The following is a 15526-nucleotide window of genomic DNA, read 5'->3' as shown; positions in this document are numbered from 1 at the left end:
GTGGCCAACAAAATGAAGGCTAATGGCCTTCAAAGACTACGTTGGTACTGTCAGATGTGCGAGAAACAATGTCGGGACGAGAACGGTTTCAAGTGCCATAGGATGTCGGAAAGTCATCAGCGGATGATGAAGGTCTATATGCAGACACCAGGAAAATTCATTAGCGATTTTTCTCGCGAGTTCGAGTCTACTTTTATGCGACTGATGCGAGGCCGATATCGCAAGACGAAGGTTCTAGCCAACACCGTCTATTGTGAGGTAATCTCCGACAAGCAACACATTCACATGAACGCCACGCAGTGGACGACACTTCACGAGTTTGTGCACTATCTTCAAACGTGCGGCAAGATTAGGATAGAGGAAACCGAAAAGGGTACCATGGTTCAGTTCATCGATCGGGAGAGGATGCAATACGAAAAGGAACAGAACGCCCTGATTTGCAGGCAGCAAACGGCAGACGAGAGACACGAGCAGCACATGTTGGAGTTGGTAGCCAACCAACGCATCGAGGAGGATGACCCACCCGATGAGGTCGAATGTGACCGTGTGGCCGTGGCTTTCGAGCTAAAAAAGCCGGAAGTGGCCAGCCCTTCCAAAAAGGGCAGCAACATCTTCAAGATGGCGGCCAAAAAGAAGTCAGTCAAGCATTAGCTCATCGGTCAGCGGTTGGAGACGAGTTTGGGGAGAGTATGCGCCGACCCCAGAGAAGATATCCTCGGACTCACTGCTGGAGTCAGGATTATCCTGCCCGACAGAAGCCTCCGGTAGAACTTCCAGTAAATCCGTTTGCTGACGGAATAGCGCAAGTGAAGCCTTCGAAGGAGTAGAACCCTCCCTGAAGACTTCTTCAAGAGCACGTACCAACGCGGGGTGCATGCGTCTGTCAAAGTAATCTGTTGGGTCTTCACAGATAATGCTGCTGGAGGGGAGATCAGAGTGATCCACATACATGCTGGTCTCAAAACTATACGCCACGCGGGTTGGTCGGGAGTTGGCTGGTTCTCGTAAAAAACTCAGTAGAGCTGCGGTTTCCTGGCACGTGGACGGCGCCGATCCCAACTCAATCTTGTCTGTGGCTAGCTTCTCTCTGATCTGATTCAGAAGGGCAAGGTCAAGTCCTTTCACAGGCGGTCCAGCAGCAGATGCGATTTCGTCGACTCGTCTGACTTTGCGGTTGCGGTACTCCACTGGCCCGGACGAGTCCTGGCGCTCACGTCGCTTCGCTTTACGGCGCTGTTCCTTCTCTCGCCGGCGTTCTTGCTCTACGACGGATCGAATCTCGTCGCGTCGTAACGAGTTATTCGTTTGGAGTAGCTCTTCAATCTCAGGGTTCATTAACGGGAATTTTCAATGAATCTGTCCCAGAAACTATCGGCACTTGCGGCGACCAACAGTCTACTTTTTGGTTTCGCGATATGCCTGCTTGATGGAATCGACCGGTCACTCCTGGCGCAGTTTCGAAATAGCGGCTTCCCTTTATCGGATCAGCTGTACCTCTCGCTTGTCAACAGCATCGTGAGCCTCTGGGGATGACAAGTACTCAGCTCTACGTCGGTGCCTTAGTCGGGAGTTTTTTAGGATCGTCGGTTACTCCTCGTGTTGGGCTCCGGAATACAATGGTCCTTACCTCCTGCACGTTTGCAACAGGCGCATTCGTTGTATTGCCATGGCCTAGCCTTTCGTCGATTCTTGTATCCAGGATGGTGTCTGGTTTGGCCGTGGGTATGACGTGTAACAGTGTTCCCCTCTTCATCGCGCAGTCATCAGCATCGCAGGAGAAGGGTTCCAATGGGTCAATGCATCAGATAGGAATCTCCGTCGGCATATTTTTGGCAATGGTGCAAGGCATTGTCAATGATGCCTACTTCAGCTTCGGTTGGCAGGTTTTGACTGCTGGAATTCCCCTAGCTGTTAGCGGCGCGGCTATCGGCTTTGCTACTCGCTTACCGTCTGATGTTGCCTGGCTCTTGGCATGTGACAAGGAGGCTGAGGCTGCTGAGGTGGCCGCTCGGCTGTATGGCCGGGAGGCTGACGTTAGGCTGGATCGCTTCCGAGCTCTCCAGGGGAACTCCCACGTCAGCAAGCGATTCACAGGCGTGCTCGAGTCCCAGTATCGGTGGTGCGTCCTGTCAGGGGCCGCAGTGGCCATTGTTCAACAGGTGTCGGGTGTAAACGTGGTGTGTAGCACGTTTGGGTACCAGCTCCGGAAGTTGGGACTGGGCAGCAACACCGTGGCGCTGTTTACGGTGCTGCTGAACCTATCCAACATCTTGACGACCGTGTGCATGGCGCCTCACTATAACTCCTCCAACATATCGACGTTGATGAGATCCGGTCTCTTGGCAATGGCTTTGTGTTTGCTGGTTCCATGTCTGGGCCACTCGCTGGCGCAGTCGCAGATGGTAAGATTTTCGCTGGCTACCACACAGACTTCGGTGTTCGTAGCGTTCGGTTGTGTGCTTTTCGTGTCCGTGTTCTCGGCCACGCTGGGTCCACTCACATGGATTTATCTCGCTGAGCTCTTTCCGTCGGAGGTTAGGAATACAGCACTGTCGGTCTGCGGAGCGTTAAACTTGTCAGCTTCGTTTTTGACAGTTTTCGTTGCAGGTTTTTTTCCGGTCATTGACACGCTGTATGTTTTCGGATCTGTCAGCCTTGCGGGGTGGGCGTTCGTTCGTGTCGCTCTGTCAAAGTCGTGTGTGAAGCCCAGCGCTCCAGAACTGTACGATCGTCTACTCACTCCACCAACTACAGGGCTGTGAAATTCGAATATGTTGTGCATACCGTGCGGTGATCTCAACGCTGATGATGTGCTGCGACATGCTTGGAACGACTCGGAATGCAGCGCTTGTCAAGGGTTGCTCTGCTCCGCAGCCTGCGCCGTACGCCCTGGTTCTGCTTTTGCCAGCGTACTCTTCGACAAACTTGCAGAGTTCGAGGACGGGGACGAGTGCGCCGTGGCAGTTTCCGGAATCAACCACCTAGATCAAGCAGCCAGCATTAAGAGGTTGTTACGGACAGCATTAGCGTCGGTGTTGGAACCTCAAAATATAAAGGTTGTGAACCCTTCACTCTTGCAAGTAGAGCTGCAGGTGGACATGCTCCAGACCCCACCATCACTCACCCCTGTGGTCAGCCGGCTTTCAATTTTCGTCAGAGGCCGCTACAATAAGCTTTCCAGGTGCGTAACCCAGACGGACTGGACCGTTGATGGCGTACCAAAAACGACGCATTCAGTTGGTAGTATCGTGGGTGGCCCGCTGGTCTCGCTATTTGGCGCTGAGGACTACAACTTCTGCGCTGCGGGGCGGGAAGATCTGGACGTGCGAATGTTGGGAAGCGGAAGGCCATTTCTCGTTGAATTGTTCAACTCCAAAAGGGTCACCCTTCCTGATGAGACAGAGATGACGCACGCTATCAACCTCGTCAGCCCGCAGGACGTCCAAGTCCACACATTAGAGCTTCTCAACGGACCTGAGTGCATTCGATCGAAGTCTCTCTTCACTGAGATGCAGTCACAAGCCGAACAGAAACGAAAGACCTATGGTTGTGTCTGCCGAGCCTCACAGCGAGTGACTGATGTGGCGGAAACGCTCACAGCTCTCGTAGGAGAGATTTCCCAAAAGACTCCGGTTCGAGTGGCTCACAGACGGGCCATGTTAACGCGTGTGAAGCATATTTACAGTTTGAAAGTCCATGTGGTGGATGACCAGTACTTTTGTATGCTGGTGGAGGCGGAGGCAGGCACGTACATCAAGGAGCTGGTGCATGGAGATCACGGCAGAACGGTACCGAGCGTGCATTCGTTGCTGCGGACTCCTGTAGATCTGGTGCAACTGGATGTTTTGGACCTGGACTTTGATACTACAATCGACGTTTCCAGCCCTGTTGAGATAACCTGAGAGTTCTAGTGATTTTTTAGTCCCATTCTTTGTGATTAACTCAGGGTTCCAGCATTGAGTCCTCATGGCTAACTAGACCTGTTAAGAACGAAGAACGGAGAGTTCCAAGCCTTCAAGATGGACTGTACCAGATTATATTCGAACTCGGTCTCCGGCTTCTCTTTGGGCGGGACGGATGTGCTGTGACAGGCACCTCTCCCGCTGGGCTCTGGACTGGAGCTGGGGGAGCCACGAAGCCTGGGTCGGCGATGGCGGAGAGATTCAGCATGGGTGGAGGCACCAGCTCAGGGGGTGGCCCGAAGATACGTTCCTTAGGAATACTCAGGGGGGGATCAGGTGCGATCTCGAAGCGGCTCGTAGGTGACTCAACGTCTTGGCGCCGATCGATCTGACTTAGAGAGTCGAGACTTCTAGCGTCGGTTCCCCGATCGTGTAGATACGCTGGCGAGGGGGTGTCTGAATCAATAGATATGTGGGAAGCTGCAGAGACGTGGGAGCGGTCATATGAATGGGGGGAATTCACATCTGCCACGGTTGCTGGATCCGTAGGAGCTACCACGTGAGGAGTGGCTTCGTCTGCCACGTGAGGAGTGGCTTCGTCTGCCGCCGGAGGTGCGGAATATCGCATTGTCGACGCGGCACTAAGTGCAGCCTCTCTGATCGCCACATCATGGGAGTGGGCCGGGAGCAGATTGATCCCCTTGCCCATCCTCCCCTCGCAACTCGCGCTCCTCCTGAAATAGACTTCAATGCAAGGAACCAGGAAGGGGCCTTCCTCGTCAGACATCTGCACGACAGTATCTGACAACGTCACATTCCGCAGACGCAGCCAGTCGCCTACACGTAGGCAGGTTGGCTCCGTTCTCGGAACACAGGAGGCCTCCGAAATTGTTTGGGGTGGTTTGTGAAGGTATGACAGCATGTCTGGCGTGAGGCCCAACAGGCCAAAACAGTCCCAGCGAGTATCGCGGTCAGTGCGGCCGAGGCTTCCATCAGTGACCAGCACGATTATGGGTGTCTCGGGGTACAACGTAAGCTCAGGCACTTCAGAAGCCCAGTGTGTCACGTACTGCCTGGGAGACAGGCGCGAAAGCGCCGGAATGCTCTCAGGTTTGTCGTAGCTGCTCTCCTCACCGAAAAGGTCGGATGCTAGCGAGAGGACGGCTGGAGGGTCTGGCGTGGCCACCTTTACCAACTCGCGGAGGATTGGTAGCTTGGGCAACTTGCCATACAAATCAGTCAGGTGCAATCCGCTGAGCGTACTGCCAGCCGGTAACTCAATGATGTCGACTGTTTTAACAACCACATCGCCAAAAAGGTGAGCATTGGACAGGCAGGTGTCTGACCTCCAAAGCGGCTCACTAAACAACCCCTCAGCACACCTATAAAGCTGAACTGCCTGCCTCATGTGGGCTGTTGTGGAGCGCCTGAAAAGCTCCTTCAAGGTTCTAACCACCGGCGACAAGGGATGGTACAAGCATTGTTTCTGTAAGATACCTCGCATCCATTGGATCGCGGACGTAACCCTCATCTGGTCGTCCAGCGACCATTGAGTCTCCAGCTCTCGCCCACCATGGGTCGTGCGCCAAATTACGTGTCCTACCGCAGGGATCGGGAGTACATCGTTCGGAGGAAACACGAAGCCTGCCTGTCTAACAGGCAGGTCTAGTAGCGAGGGTTGAGGGCCTCCAGACCACATGCGCACCGATGTCGTGAAGGAGGGCTCGAGGTCGACGAAAAGTACGTTGCCCCGGCGATTCCGCTTAACTATTGCTCGGCGGATACGGAAAGTATCTCCGGCCGTTAGTACAGGCAGATCTCTGTGTGTTTCCGCAGTAAGCTGTGTGAAAGTTTTTGGAAACCCACCTTAACCGAAAATCTCACCTCAAACCACGTGGTCTTGTGTATCTCCTGAGGTATGGACTGGTCGACCAGCATAATATTCATGGACAACTGGCGAACGGTTGCGGTAAGGTAAGGATGCGTCGACGCTTCGTATACCGAAGCTACTACACTGACTTCAGTGTCGTCGGGCAGCATGCGTATAGAATAGAGTGACGGGTAGTGGGCGGTGCTGGCTTTCAGGCGTCGAAGGAGAAAGCACTCCCGCGTAGGCAGTCGCGGAAGGACTGAAGGTGCGAACCGTCCTTCGAATGACGAGTTTCCTCTAGCAATTTTGAATGCGCAATCCACGTCCGATTTCTCGTCCAGTAAGTACACCCTTGATATGCTCGTTTGGGGCTCTGACATTGGGTCTGACAGGAGATCACCCAGGAGGTCGGGGTACATTTTCTGGGCGAACTGCCAATGAGACATCAATACTTCCTGTTGAAAGAAGTCTCCACGGACGTTGAGAGCTGGGGTACCTCGTAAAACGTCGTATGCGGGTTTCAGAGGACTGCTCCATCCATCAGCTTCCAGACAACGGAGACCGTCAGATCTGAGGCTCAGCGTATCCCCTACTTGCACCAAATCGAGGAGATAGATGAGATTATCATCGACCACTGGGGTTGACTCAGACTTGGTGCAGACGAACAGGAAGATGCACTTCAGGGGGCAGCAACTCTGAAGCACCATAGAAATGTGCGACAATCCATAACCAAAGCTGCGGTTTCGTCGACTAATCACAAGAGCCTGAACCTCATGCCCGCCGCAGCAGTCCATTTGTGTTTATGGAGAATTCATAAACACGCGCTCCGTAATGTGTGGGTTTGAAACATATATCCTAAATACAGATTAAGCCCAGAAGATAGACCTTTTCAAGGACACCTCTTCTGCTCTTGTGTCCTGTCTGACTCGCCTCGCGGAATTCCTTCTTTTACTTCTTGTGGGGTACTGGAGCGCTTCGATTATCCTAAGACATCAGAAGAACCTTCAATCAGTAATTATGGGCGCGTACCTTTCGAAGCCATTGAAAGTGAAAGTAAGGGGATGCATGGGCGCTCATGCAGGATTCAGAGTCCAGCTCGGACGACCGAGCTACCTATGCGGTGACCGGAATGCAAGGTTGGCGGCAGTACATGGAAGATGCCCATGTGGCTGTCCCTGACCTGGCCCTGCCATCCTTTCCTGAGGGTGTGTCTCTCTATGGAGTGTTTGACGGCCATGGCGGTCCCGCAGTGTCGATGTGGGTATCTCGGCATATTGCCAGCGCATTGGCGGCGAATTTGCAGGGCGTCACTGTGCCCCAAGAAAAATCAAGGCTGATGTGTGCAGGGTGAGCCTTTGGACTCTGCCTGACGCAGCGATTTTAACAACAACTACGGCAATAAGGAAGTCATCGACCTATGTGAAGCCATTCAATCGTGCTTCCTACGGCTGGACGATGAAATGAGCGCAAGCGACGCGCATACGGAGTTGAAACACTTGCAGAGCGTCATCGAGGCGGATCGAACACGTGTGATGAAGGAGAACGACATCAACCCCTCTGTCCAGCAGCCCTTACTTAAGGCACTGTTACAAGGCAAGCGAAAGATCGACATGCACGAAGAGGACGGTAAGAAGTACATCACCGTCAGCGCCATGGAGGACGAGGACTCCGACGAGGAGGAATCTGTCGACGACATTAAAGACTACGAGGTGGACATGAACGAGGACTCCAGCGCATCGACTGCCTGGGATCCTGAAGGGTGCGGTTGCACCGCTGTCGTAGTGGCTCATGTGCGGGGCAGCAGTCCCTGCTTGGTTGTGGCGAACGCTGGCGACAGTCGTGCCGTGGCTAGCCGCAAGGGCGAGGCCGTCGCACTTACGATGGACCATAAGCCCATGCAATCAAGGGAGCTTGCAAGGATCAAGGCCGCAGGCGGCACTGTCAACTGCGGACGTGTTGATGGCAACCTGAACTTGTCGAGGTCTCTCGGAGATCTCTTCTACAAGAAGGACTTGGCAATTCCAGCGAGGGACCAGCGCATATCAGCGTATCCTGATGTTACGGTGACTCCTCTACAGAAAGATGATGACTTTGTCATTCTTGCCTGCGACGGGATCTGGGATTGTCAGTCGAATCAAGATGCAGTCGACTTCGTCAGATCTCGTCTGACTGAGTACCGTGAAGCTAAGCCTCCCCCTGCCGATCATGAAGTACTGACTCGGATTTGCGAAGAGATGTGCGATGCTTGTGTGGCCGATACCCCGTTCGAGACCGAAGGCGGGGTGGGGTGCGACAACATGACCATGATGGTCGTGCTGCTGAACCATGAGAACGATGACGGTCGAGGCAAGGAAGTTTTCTATTATGGAACCCCCTCAGAGTGTGAGGAGTACGTTCGTGTGTGCTCGGAGTTGATGGAGTAACATGAATACTTTAGACTGCAGGGCGTGGGTTTGTGTCAGAGAGTGTCCTCGGAGTTGATGGAGTAACATCGAGCGTGCTCGGAGTTGATGGAGTAACATGAAAACTTGAGACTGTAGGGCGTGGGTTTGCGTCATAACATCATAGCATTGCGTCGTCAACAACGGTCAAACATTGGCTGGATGAAGGACTCTTAGAGGTGGTACTGCCCTCTAGCTGGGGCGCGTCAAAAGGCGTCAGAGCGTCAATCATCAGTAGGTGAGGGTTGACGAACAGCAAGTACAGCATGTAGCAATTGCGTCTGATGAGCGCATTGATGGTAATACGAATGAAACCCACTACCCAGCAATTCGCCAGGGTGCAGGCCACATTACTCACTTCGCTTGTGGTGGAGGCTTCGTAGACAGTGGGCATGAACTCTGCCAAGAGGACATAGAGAATGCACACGCCGAAAGTTTCTGCGATTGTGACGAAGAGTAAGATACGGTTTCGGTACGTCGTCATGTTGAACATGGAGCCTACATTAACGATGAGCCCAATCCACGGCGGCACTCTTCCTTGAGACGCAAAGAAGCAGCAGTCAATGAATGATAGCCCCAGTATGGCCGCATGAAGCACCTGTGTAGCTCTGAGCAGTTTAACCGCCACATCAGAGTCCCGAGCGTCGAGCCCGGACAGAAAAAACCACGAGGTGTCCATGTCACTGTAGACTGATGCGGTCATCGATTGGTAGAAGTCGAGGGTGAAGTACGCCCACGTTCGTTGAGCGCCAAGTGGCTCTCGACAAGCCTTCACGTAAGCCTCCGTTGAGGCCGGGACGGATTGCATCTCTCTCAAGCTGGCGGCTTGCACACAAGCAAAAAGGTACCAAGCTCCCACCAGCAACAGTTGCACGGCAGACCTCGCACCAGCGTAGAACAGGTTAACATCCCAGAAGCTGTTGTGCATCTTGTCGCCATACAGCAACATTCCCACCAGCACTGGTTGGAAGCAGGCCAATAGAATCTGGTAGAGCACTGTGTCTCACTGGAAATGCACTCACTGACAGGCACTCGATTCATAAGCAGGATCCGTGATTTCAGCAGCTGCATCCACGCTACTTTCCGAATGACAAACTTCTTATCCTGGTTGGCTTTGGATGATTTCTGCAGAACCATATGCGACGGCAGCCACAGGTCCACGTCCAGCATTGTGCTCCAGCTTGTGAGCATGCGTGCGTACTTGTTCCACGGGCGCATGTAAGCCAATATTGGCCGAGTTGCGAAGATGTCAACTCGGCGGGTCTCCGCGATGTACTTGTCGAGGAACTTGAAGGCTTGCTGAATTACGTTTCGGCTTGTGTAGATGTCGTCATTGTAGTCTTGTGCCTCACCGGTGTTTGCGTGATTAGATGTCTCTGACATCCCTCGGAACATGCGACTTAAGGACGTGCTCATGCTTGACTGAGTCGTCTGCGACTCCCGTCCCTCCCTGAGGTCCGATCTAAGCTTGCGACTCCGGTCCTTGACGGAGGAGAGAAGGTCGGGGCGGCCTCCTGTGGGCTTGGAGTCCTCGTCGTCGCCTTTCGAAACCACATCTGGTTGTATGTGCCAGAAGCGCTCAATCTGGTCTACCTCCTTGTAGTATGTGTACTGTGCCTTCATCACAGCTTCATGAAAACTCGAAGCGACGCTCCGGCGGGATACGTCGTCTTCCTTTCGTTGCAAGAACCCTATTTGCATGAGTTCTTCAGCCGTGACATCCTTTCCCTCTTTCCAGTTGTCCATGATGAGTCGTCGAAGCCTGGGTGAGTTGGCTGAATGGGTCAGCAGCATGATTAAACTATTCCGTGAGAGCTTCATCCTCTCTAGGTATGGGTTGGATATGACAGGGATCTCGAGTGACGCCAGCAACGGGATGTCCCTGTGTAAAGCGTGCGGCCATGAGTGCACCGCGAGCAGATAAGCGCCAACTGGGTGACTCGATAAGACTCGTCTTACGATTGGAGACACAAACCAAGAAACAGGCACCTTGGCACCATAGTAGCACCATTGATCCTATCATCCACAGAAGCATGTTATAGTCACCTCGCGACTGGAGGAGAATCATCATAGCCAAGATTCCATTGATCCTGACGATAGTTCGCAGAGGTAGCCCGTTACAGACGTGCAACAATGACACCAAGATCACAATATCTCCCACTAAATTGCCGGAAGGCGCATCCAAATTGTACACTGTGTGCGTCTTCCAATGGCTCCTCACGCAAGAAAGAGACGAGGAAATGGAACGCCAGAAAGCTGTCAGCGGCTTCGGACTCGAACTCCAACAGGAAACTGTTAGCATAGCACCTCTTACTTACTTCTTAGTTATGTTGAGTGTGATGGAGATTATCACGAGGAGGATTCGCGACTCCCTGTTCGCGATGTTTGGAATGCTTAGGCGGAAAACGTTCACAATCATGATCAGATTGGAGATGAACCCGCTGCTGCCCACATACAGGTGCCGAGATCCCACATCGCCTTCGATGTGAACGGGCATTGCTAATATCTCCGCATTGCGAATATCTTTGATATCGATCCGTCAGTTTGAAGAAACCGGCTGGAATTGGCAATTCACCGGCATGGACACCACTCAATTGCTGTGCGCCATTGCCGCAGAGGCTGCACTGGTCCTTGGTGCGGCGTCGTCGCTCCGCCGGAGCAGCTGGTCCTCAATGAAGCTGGCAGAGCCAACAGAAACGGATGAGTCAGAGGACGACAAAGGCTGCCAGCACCTCCAGAGATCCATAGGCGAATTGTTTCCTCAAGGAGAGTCTGTGCATCGGGTACTCGAGAGGCTGCACGGACTTGGTTGTGACCCGCTCAAGCAATGCGACTTCGCCGTCGAGATGGGTCGCCAGCAGCCTTACCCAAAGGAGTGGCTAGACCGGCAGAAGCAAAACCTATCCCAGTACGGCCGAACGACATTCACTGCCCCCACAACGAAGCGTAGGCGCGTAGAGGACATTCCGCAGCGACAGCACGAAACTCTTTGAGGAGACTGGAGTTGCGAAAATACACTACACTGATTAAAACTTCTGAATGCTCCCTGATTCCGTACGACAGGCAGAGCTCGACCCTTCATCAGCGTTCAGCCCAAGAGACGTGATCATCTTAGCAATACGGGCAGGGAGGCTCTTCATTTTGAGCGTCTCGAGCCAGGGTGCCCAAACATCAAGGTCGGCTCGCGGACCCAGCCCGCAGAGAAGCGAGACAGCGCCTTCCATGCATACCTCGCAGGCAGCAGGATGGACGTTGCTATTCACTTCTCCTATGAGAACATCGACGCTGGCTCGGATGACCTTCCATGGAATGAGACGGCGAGAGTGGGCCTGCGATATGAACACAGTCACCTGGAGCAGCTTCTCCCGGGCTAAGGTGACGTCAGCTGAGTCATCCAGCTGCCTCGCCCTTTCCAATGCACGATCAAAGCGAGTCTGAGTCTCTGAGATGAACGCTTTCTTGAACGAGAACTGGTCGACTTGAAGATTCTTGTAGCACAGGAGTGCTGTGAGGTCTGCCACGAGCTCAGTGTGCCTGCGCTTTGACATGGCCTGTTTGAATACACTCTTAGCTAGCTGTTCAACATCCGAGGACGTCTCGACGAGGCCCAGAACGTCGACGTAAAATTGCTGGTTGATTTGCACCATTAGTGCTCACATTTGCCAGCGCTTCGAATCGGCCTGCCGTACCGTGCTCAAGCCGGCAGTCATCGCATGGGCAATGACCGAAGAGGTCTTTGAGTGTGACATTGGCCGTCCACGGCAACCGCGTATCGTCGTTAACGCATTTCAGTTGGCACCACCGAGGGACCTCGGCCGGCGATGTGACATGCCATTTACCTCGTACCTTAGTGCACAGAAGAGAGCCCTCGAAGACGAGCGGTGGGCACGTAGCCGAGTTGACAGACGCCATGTATACTCGGGCACACCAGGCACGGACGCGGGGCGCATCGCGCGCAACCCAGAAGTCGAAGAAGCTCTCTCGAGGCGCCACTTGGTACTCTCTGGCTGACAGCGATATGAAGCAGCGAGCAACCAGGTCCCTCAGCGAGTAGGCTGAATTTAGCTGAGTCAGGACTGGCCAGAACAGGTACCTTCTCACACAGAATCTGGCTTGGGCCAGACGCGTTGACGCAGACGCCTCGGTTGGGCCGAGTAGCGAGACCGGCACCAGCGTCGTCGAGGTCGCCCATACAAACCTGGATTTGAACTTTTTTGTGGGAGCTAATGGAGTACTGTCCACTTTTCTGTGAAGGTGAGGAGCTGGGACATGGACGACAAGAGAACATTTGGAAGCTGTGCCAAGCAAGGTGCTCTAAAGATGATTACGCCGTAGTCATAAGTAACCCCAGCCGTGAAGTTCTTATGGCGCGCCAAGGAAGTCATGAGCTGGTCGTCTGGGACTACCACGTGGTTCTCGTTGACGCCCGAGCCGGTATAGTGCATGACTGCGGCTCCTCGTTGGGGATGTCGGTTCCCTTTGCGGTATACTTCGAAGCTTCCTTCCCTCCGACGACACGAGATCGCCTCTTCAACGTGGTTCCTGGGGCTGAGTACATCAAGTCCTTCTCGAGTGACAGGAGCCACATGCTAGACAACCAGGGAAACTATATTTCGCCCCCTCCGGAATGGGAACCTATCTGGAACGGAGAGGACAGTCTGCAGCTCCTAATAAATATGCACGGTCCCTACGTACTCACTGAACGCGAGTTCGTGGAGTTTATCACTTCCCGTGCGAGCGTCGCCTCGTAATCGATGTGTAGGTTTTATTTGCATTGTGAGCATTCTCTGCGGTTTTAAAAGTTTGGTGCGGTGTGTTGTACTAGTTCAACTCATGCACTACTAGAACTGGCTCTCGGATTGGACGAACTTCGCGAACTTCATCGGTCGGTGTTCATCAACGTGGAAAGGAGCCCAGTAAGCGGGCACGGCGCTCACAGGATACTGCCATTTGTATTGGAAGTACTCATCTCCAATCTTGGGGAACGTGCCTACAGGCCGATACCGCTGCTTCCGCTTCGGACAGTAGAAAGGGTGGCTGTCAATTGTTCCAGTCGGCTTTGCTAAGACGCGTGACGCGAACTCCCTTCGTGGTCGTGGAGGCTCGGTTAGCGCCACGTAGCATTGGAAAGGGTAGGGCGGGTGATTCACTGGAGGCGACAGTTTGTGTACCATTGTAAATACCGAAATGCGAAATGCGTGGGAGTTTCTTTGGAAACCCACACAGCGCCAAAAAAGCGACCTCGTTTCTTTGCATCCCGCAGTTTGAATGCATCAGACATTTCCAATTGGAAATCTCCGACGTCATTTTGCAGTGGAAAGACCGACCACAGCTTCTGCTGCCGCTTGAGTGTGAGGCTCGTCCTTCATCAACTTCACTTTCCTCTTGTGCTTGCTTGTGCGCTTATGTTTGGTCAGATCGGTGTCGTTGATAAAATACCGTTCACATGGGATGCAGAAGTGGCGTCCCATGCCTGGCAGCTCGATGTCTGGGACTAGGCGAACGCCATCACGCATATCCTGGTGGACTTGATCGTGGTCTTTCTTCCGCCTTTTAAGGCTTACTTTTTGTTGGTGCCTCGTTGGCATTGGAAACTCGACGATTAAAAACTACTGTCTGTATGCATACCGTTCTGATCTATTCTCTTGCGTGGTTCGTCTGGGCCATCAGTTCGGATGCTAGTTCAATGATGGGAGTGTTGACAGGCGCGCCAGATGATGTGTTGAAAGGACTCATGAATCAGGAGGGCACACCTCCAGATCAATTTTTGCAGGGACTCATAAATGAGGAGACGGGTGATTCCCTCAGACCTAGCGACGAGCCTCGAGACGTCCCTGACGTACCCAAGGACGTTGCCTCTATGTATAACCAAAGTGATCTGGACGACGACAGCGCGCCTAATGTCAGCCTCTTCGCAGACGAAGACTCTGACATTCCGGAACCCGACGAGGAAGAGGACTACACTGACACAGGTCACGAGCTGGAAATTAGGCCTGGGCGCCTTCAGCAAAAGGATCTAACACCAGACAACTCGGACGCCGATTTCCCTGATGAGGCCGACGGTGTCCAGCAGAACGGCCTGACCCCAGACGACTGGGACGCCGACTTCCCTGAACAGCGCGACTTGTCGCAGGAAGACGACTTCCACGATTCCGGTCTTCCGGCGGCATTCGCTGACCAGCTGGCTACGCTGCCTGCCGGCATGAGCACAGAGGGTTTGATGGACAGCGCACTGATGGGTCCAGCCGTGGCACCGGCGCCGGCAATGGCTCCAACTCCAACATTGGCGCCCGCTGATGATCTCAAGAGTCTTGTTCAGAAAGACCCTAACATATTCTATTTCTACAGCGTGGTCGTAGGTGGCAGCCTCGTGTTGGTGCTGCTCTTCTCAGTCATGTCGGCCATGGAGAAGTGGGTGACCAACAGGTTCGCGACGTAGGTACGGCTTCCTGTTGTCAGGGGCAGCAGCAATCACTGGCGGTCTGAATCTGGGGTGCTTCGTCACCTTGACGTTGATAACTATAGGCGCTCACTCGTCTCCGGCCCTGGCGGCGTATGCCTCTGCTCCCTGGATTGAGTACGTCATCATTGGAGGAGGACTGCTATTTGTGGTTCTCGGAGTCAGTATCTCACAGGCACTTGGCGTACGGCAAAAGGTTGGCCTTGTGTTGGGATGCGCAGCGCTACTTATCGCACAGATGGCCGTTTTCGTGCCCAGCCTCGAGCCCAGCAAAAATGGACTCACTGGTTGGCTCCTCAGCCTTGCGATTGACCCTGTCACGGACAGCCTCCTCGCAGGCGCCCAACTTATGGTGGTGCTGGTGGTGGCTGGAGGTATGTTGTTTTACATGAATGACACCTTCTCTGAGTTGCTCGAGCTCGATCTAGAGGACCAAGACGACCCCGACAACCTAAACGTAGCGCCTGACGAAATAGAGTCAAGGCTTCAGGGATTTGAGCACCTCGTAGCTGCTACCGTGGCAGGCTTCATGTCGATGGAAGCGTGCTCGTTCTTCCTGCTTTACTTTGGGGTGGCGCCCGCCTCTCCTTTGGACCCCATATCCTTCTCTATTCTACCGTGTAAGTTCAATGTGACGGAGCCTACGCACTACGCCAGCATAGCCTGCCTGGTTGTTGGCTTTGCTCTGGTATTTTGGACACGGCAACTTTCGATCTTCAAAACGAAGTACGACTACACGGAAGCAGTGAAGAACTCAGACTTCTGGCCCAAACAAGAAGCGTGGCACTTGACTGTGGACTCCACTGAGGCCGCATAAAATGCAAATTGCGGGTCTTACAAGCACAGGATTCAT

General features: G+C 53.5%; 12 protein-coding genes across 22 annotated transcripts; 6 read left to right on the top strand and 6 right to left on the bottom strand.

Moving 5' to 3' along the window:
* Nucleotides 1-12: 12 nt before the first annotated feature.
* On the top strand, nt 13-651 carry KVP18_005080 (uncharacterized protein; the record flags this gene model as incomplete). Its single annotated transcript, XM_067949427.1, has 1 exon — nt 13-651. One exon carries the CDS (start codon nt 13-15, stop codon nt 649-651), a length of 639 nt encoding a protein of 212 aa, XP_067811575.1.
* On the bottom strand, nt 637-1335 carry KVP18_000401 (uncharacterized protein; the record flags this gene model as incomplete). The annotated part of the gene is made up of 1 exon (XM_067956661.1): nt 637-1335. One exon carries the CDS (start codon nt 1333-1335, stop codon nt 637-639), a length of 699 nt encoding a protein of 232 aa, XP_067811551.1.
* A 15-nt stretch (nt 1336-1350) lies between these two features.
* On the top strand, nt 1351-3902 carry KVP18_000402 (uncharacterized protein; the record flags this gene model as incomplete). 3 transcript variants are annotated; one of them, XM_067956663.1, is made up of 4 exons in its annotated part: nt 1351-1515; nt 1545-2402; nt 2430-2758; nt 2846-3902. In XM_067956663.1, the coding sequence occupies 4 exons, from the start codon at nt 1351-1353 to the stop codon at nt 3900-3902; spliced, it is 2409 nt and encodes an 802-aa protein (XP_067811553.1). The 3 variants fall into 3 exon arrangements, with proteins under 3 accessions (XP_067811553.1, XP_067811554.1, XP_067811552.1); XM_067956664.1 differs by lacking the exons at nt 1351-1515; nt 2846-3902 and having other exon boundaries at nt 1701-2762; XM_067956662.1 differs by lacking the exons at nt 1351-1515; nt 1545-2402; nt 2430-2758 and having other exon boundaries at nt 2772-3902.
* Nucleotides 3903-4014: 112 nt separating this feature from the next.
* KVP18_000405 (uncharacterized protein) lies at nt 4015-6566 on the bottom strand (the record flags this gene model as incomplete). 2 transcript variants are annotated; one of them, XM_067956693.1, is made up of 2 exons in its annotated part: nt 4015-5742; nt 5769-6566. In XM_067956693.1, 2 exons carry the CDS (start codon nt 6564-6566, stop codon nt 4015-4017), a joined length of 2526 nt encoding a protein of 841 aa, XP_067811559.1. The 2 variants fall into 2 exon arrangements, with proteins under 2 accessions (XP_067811559.1, XP_067811560.1); XM_067956694.1 differs by having other exon boundaries at nt 5787-6566.
* A 223-nt stretch (nt 6567-6789) lies between these two features.
* On the top strand, nt 6790-8195 carry KVP18_000399 (uncharacterized protein; the record flags this gene model as incomplete). 3 transcript variants are annotated; one of them, XM_067956659.1, is made up of 3 exons in its annotated part: nt 6790-6825; nt 6854-7119; nt 7148-8195. In XM_067956659.1, the coding sequence occupies 3 exons, from the start codon at nt 6790-6792 to the stop codon at nt 8193-8195; spliced, it is 1350 nt and encodes a 449-aa protein (XP_067811549.1). The 3 variants fall into 3 exon arrangements, with proteins under 3 accessions (XP_067811549.1, XP_067811548.1, XP_067811547.1); XM_067956658.1 differs by lacking the exons at nt 6790-6825; nt 7148-8195 and having other exon boundaries at nt 6848-7123; XM_067956657.1 differs by lacking the exons at nt 6790-6825; nt 6854-7119 and having other exon boundaries at nt 7233-8195.
* Nucleotides 8196-8334: 139 nt separating this feature from the next.
* KVP18_000409 (uncharacterized protein) lies at nt 8335-10710 on the bottom strand (the record flags this gene model as incomplete). 3 transcript variants are annotated; one of them, XM_067956759.1, is made up of 5 exons in its annotated part: nt 8335-9209; nt 9236-10144; nt 10173-10406; nt 10435-10505; nt 10532-10710. In XM_067956759.1, 5 exons carry the CDS (start codon nt 10708-10710, stop codon nt 8335-8337), a joined length of 2268 nt encoding a protein of 755 aa, XP_067811567.1. The 3 variants fall into 3 exon arrangements, with proteins under 3 accessions (XP_067811567.1, XP_067811566.1, XP_067811565.1); XM_067956758.1 differs by lacking the exons at nt 10173-10406; nt 10435-10505; nt 10532-10710 and having other exon boundaries at nt 8335-9215; nt 9236-10007; XM_067956757.1 differs by lacking the exons at nt 8335-9209; nt 9236-10144; nt 10173-10406; nt 10435-10505 and having other exon boundaries at nt 10528-10710.
* An 82-nt stretch (nt 10711-10792) lies between these two features.
* On the top strand, nt 10793-11206 carry KVP18_000411 (uncharacterized protein; the record flags this gene model as incomplete). Its single annotated transcript, XM_067956769.1, has 1 exon — nt 10793-11206. The coding sequence occupies one exon, from the start codon at nt 10793-10795 to the stop codon at nt 11204-11206; it is 414 nt and encodes a 137-aa protein (XP_067811569.1).
* A 33-nt stretch (nt 11207-11239) lies between these two features.
* Nucleotides 11240-12125, bottom strand: KVP18_000403 (uncharacterized protein; the record flags this gene model as incomplete). 2 transcript variants are annotated; one of them, XM_067956671.1, is made up of 2 exons in its annotated part: nt 11240-11842; nt 11871-12125. In XM_067956671.1, the coding sequence occupies 2 exons, from the start codon at nt 12123-12125 to the stop codon at nt 11240-11242; spliced, it is 858 nt and encodes a 285-aa protein (XP_067811555.1). The 2 variants fall into 2 exon arrangements, with proteins under 2 accessions (XP_067811555.1, XP_067811556.1); XM_067956672.1 differs by lacking the exon at nt 11871-12125 and having other exon boundaries at nt 11240-11860.
* A 314-nt stretch (nt 12126-12439) lies between these two features.
* KVP18_000404 (uncharacterized protein) lies at nt 12440-12964 on the top strand (the record flags this gene model as incomplete). Of its 2 annotated transcripts, none has more annotated exons than XM_067956683.1 (1): nt 12440-12964. In XM_067956683.1, the coding sequence occupies one exon, from the start codon at nt 12440-12442 to the stop codon at nt 12962-12964; it is 525 nt and encodes a 174-aa protein (XP_067811557.1). The 2 variants fall into 2 exon arrangements, with proteins under 2 accessions (XP_067811557.1, XP_067811558.1); XM_067956684.1 differs by having other exon boundaries at nt 12578-12964.
* Nucleotides 12965-13054: 90 nt separating this feature from the next.
* On the bottom strand, nt 13055-13387 carry KVP18_000410 (uncharacterized protein; the record flags this gene model as incomplete). Its single annotated transcript, XM_067956766.1, has 1 exon — nt 13055-13387. One exon carries the CDS (start codon nt 13385-13387, stop codon nt 13055-13057), a length of 333 nt encoding a protein of 110 aa, XP_067811568.1.
* Nucleotides 13388-13516: 129 nt separating this feature from the next.
* Nucleotides 13517-13801, bottom strand: KVP18_000408 (uncharacterized protein; the record flags this gene model as incomplete). The annotated part of the gene is made up of 1 exon (XM_067956749.1): nt 13517-13801. The coding sequence occupies one exon, from the start codon at nt 13799-13801 to the stop codon at nt 13517-13519; it is 285 nt and encodes a 94-aa protein (XP_067811564.1).
* Nucleotides 13802-13833: 32 nt separating this feature from the next.
* Nucleotides 13834-15490, top strand: KVP18_000412 (uncharacterized protein; the record flags this gene model as incomplete). 2 transcript variants are annotated; one of them, XM_067956785.1, is made up of 2 exons in its annotated part: nt 13834-14624; nt 14653-15490. In XM_067956785.1, the coding sequence occupies 2 exons, from the start codon at nt 13834-13836 to the stop codon at nt 15488-15490; spliced, it is 1629 nt and encodes a 542-aa protein (XP_067811571.1).
* Between the last annotated feature and the right edge of the window lie 36 nt (nt 15491-15526).

The sequence above is a fragment of a genome (assembly GCF_019968955.1).
Source record: "MAG: Porospora cf. gigantea A chromosome Unknown PgA_NODE_211_length_28748_cov_356.409, whole genome shotgun sequence".
Classification (NCBI taxonomy): Eukaryota; Apicomplexa; class Conoidasida; order Eugregarinorida; family Porosporidae; genus Porospora; species Porospora cf. gigantea A.
The sequence above is the reverse complement of the archived record's forward strand: the minus strand, read 5'-3'. Positions and strand labels throughout refer to the sequence as shown.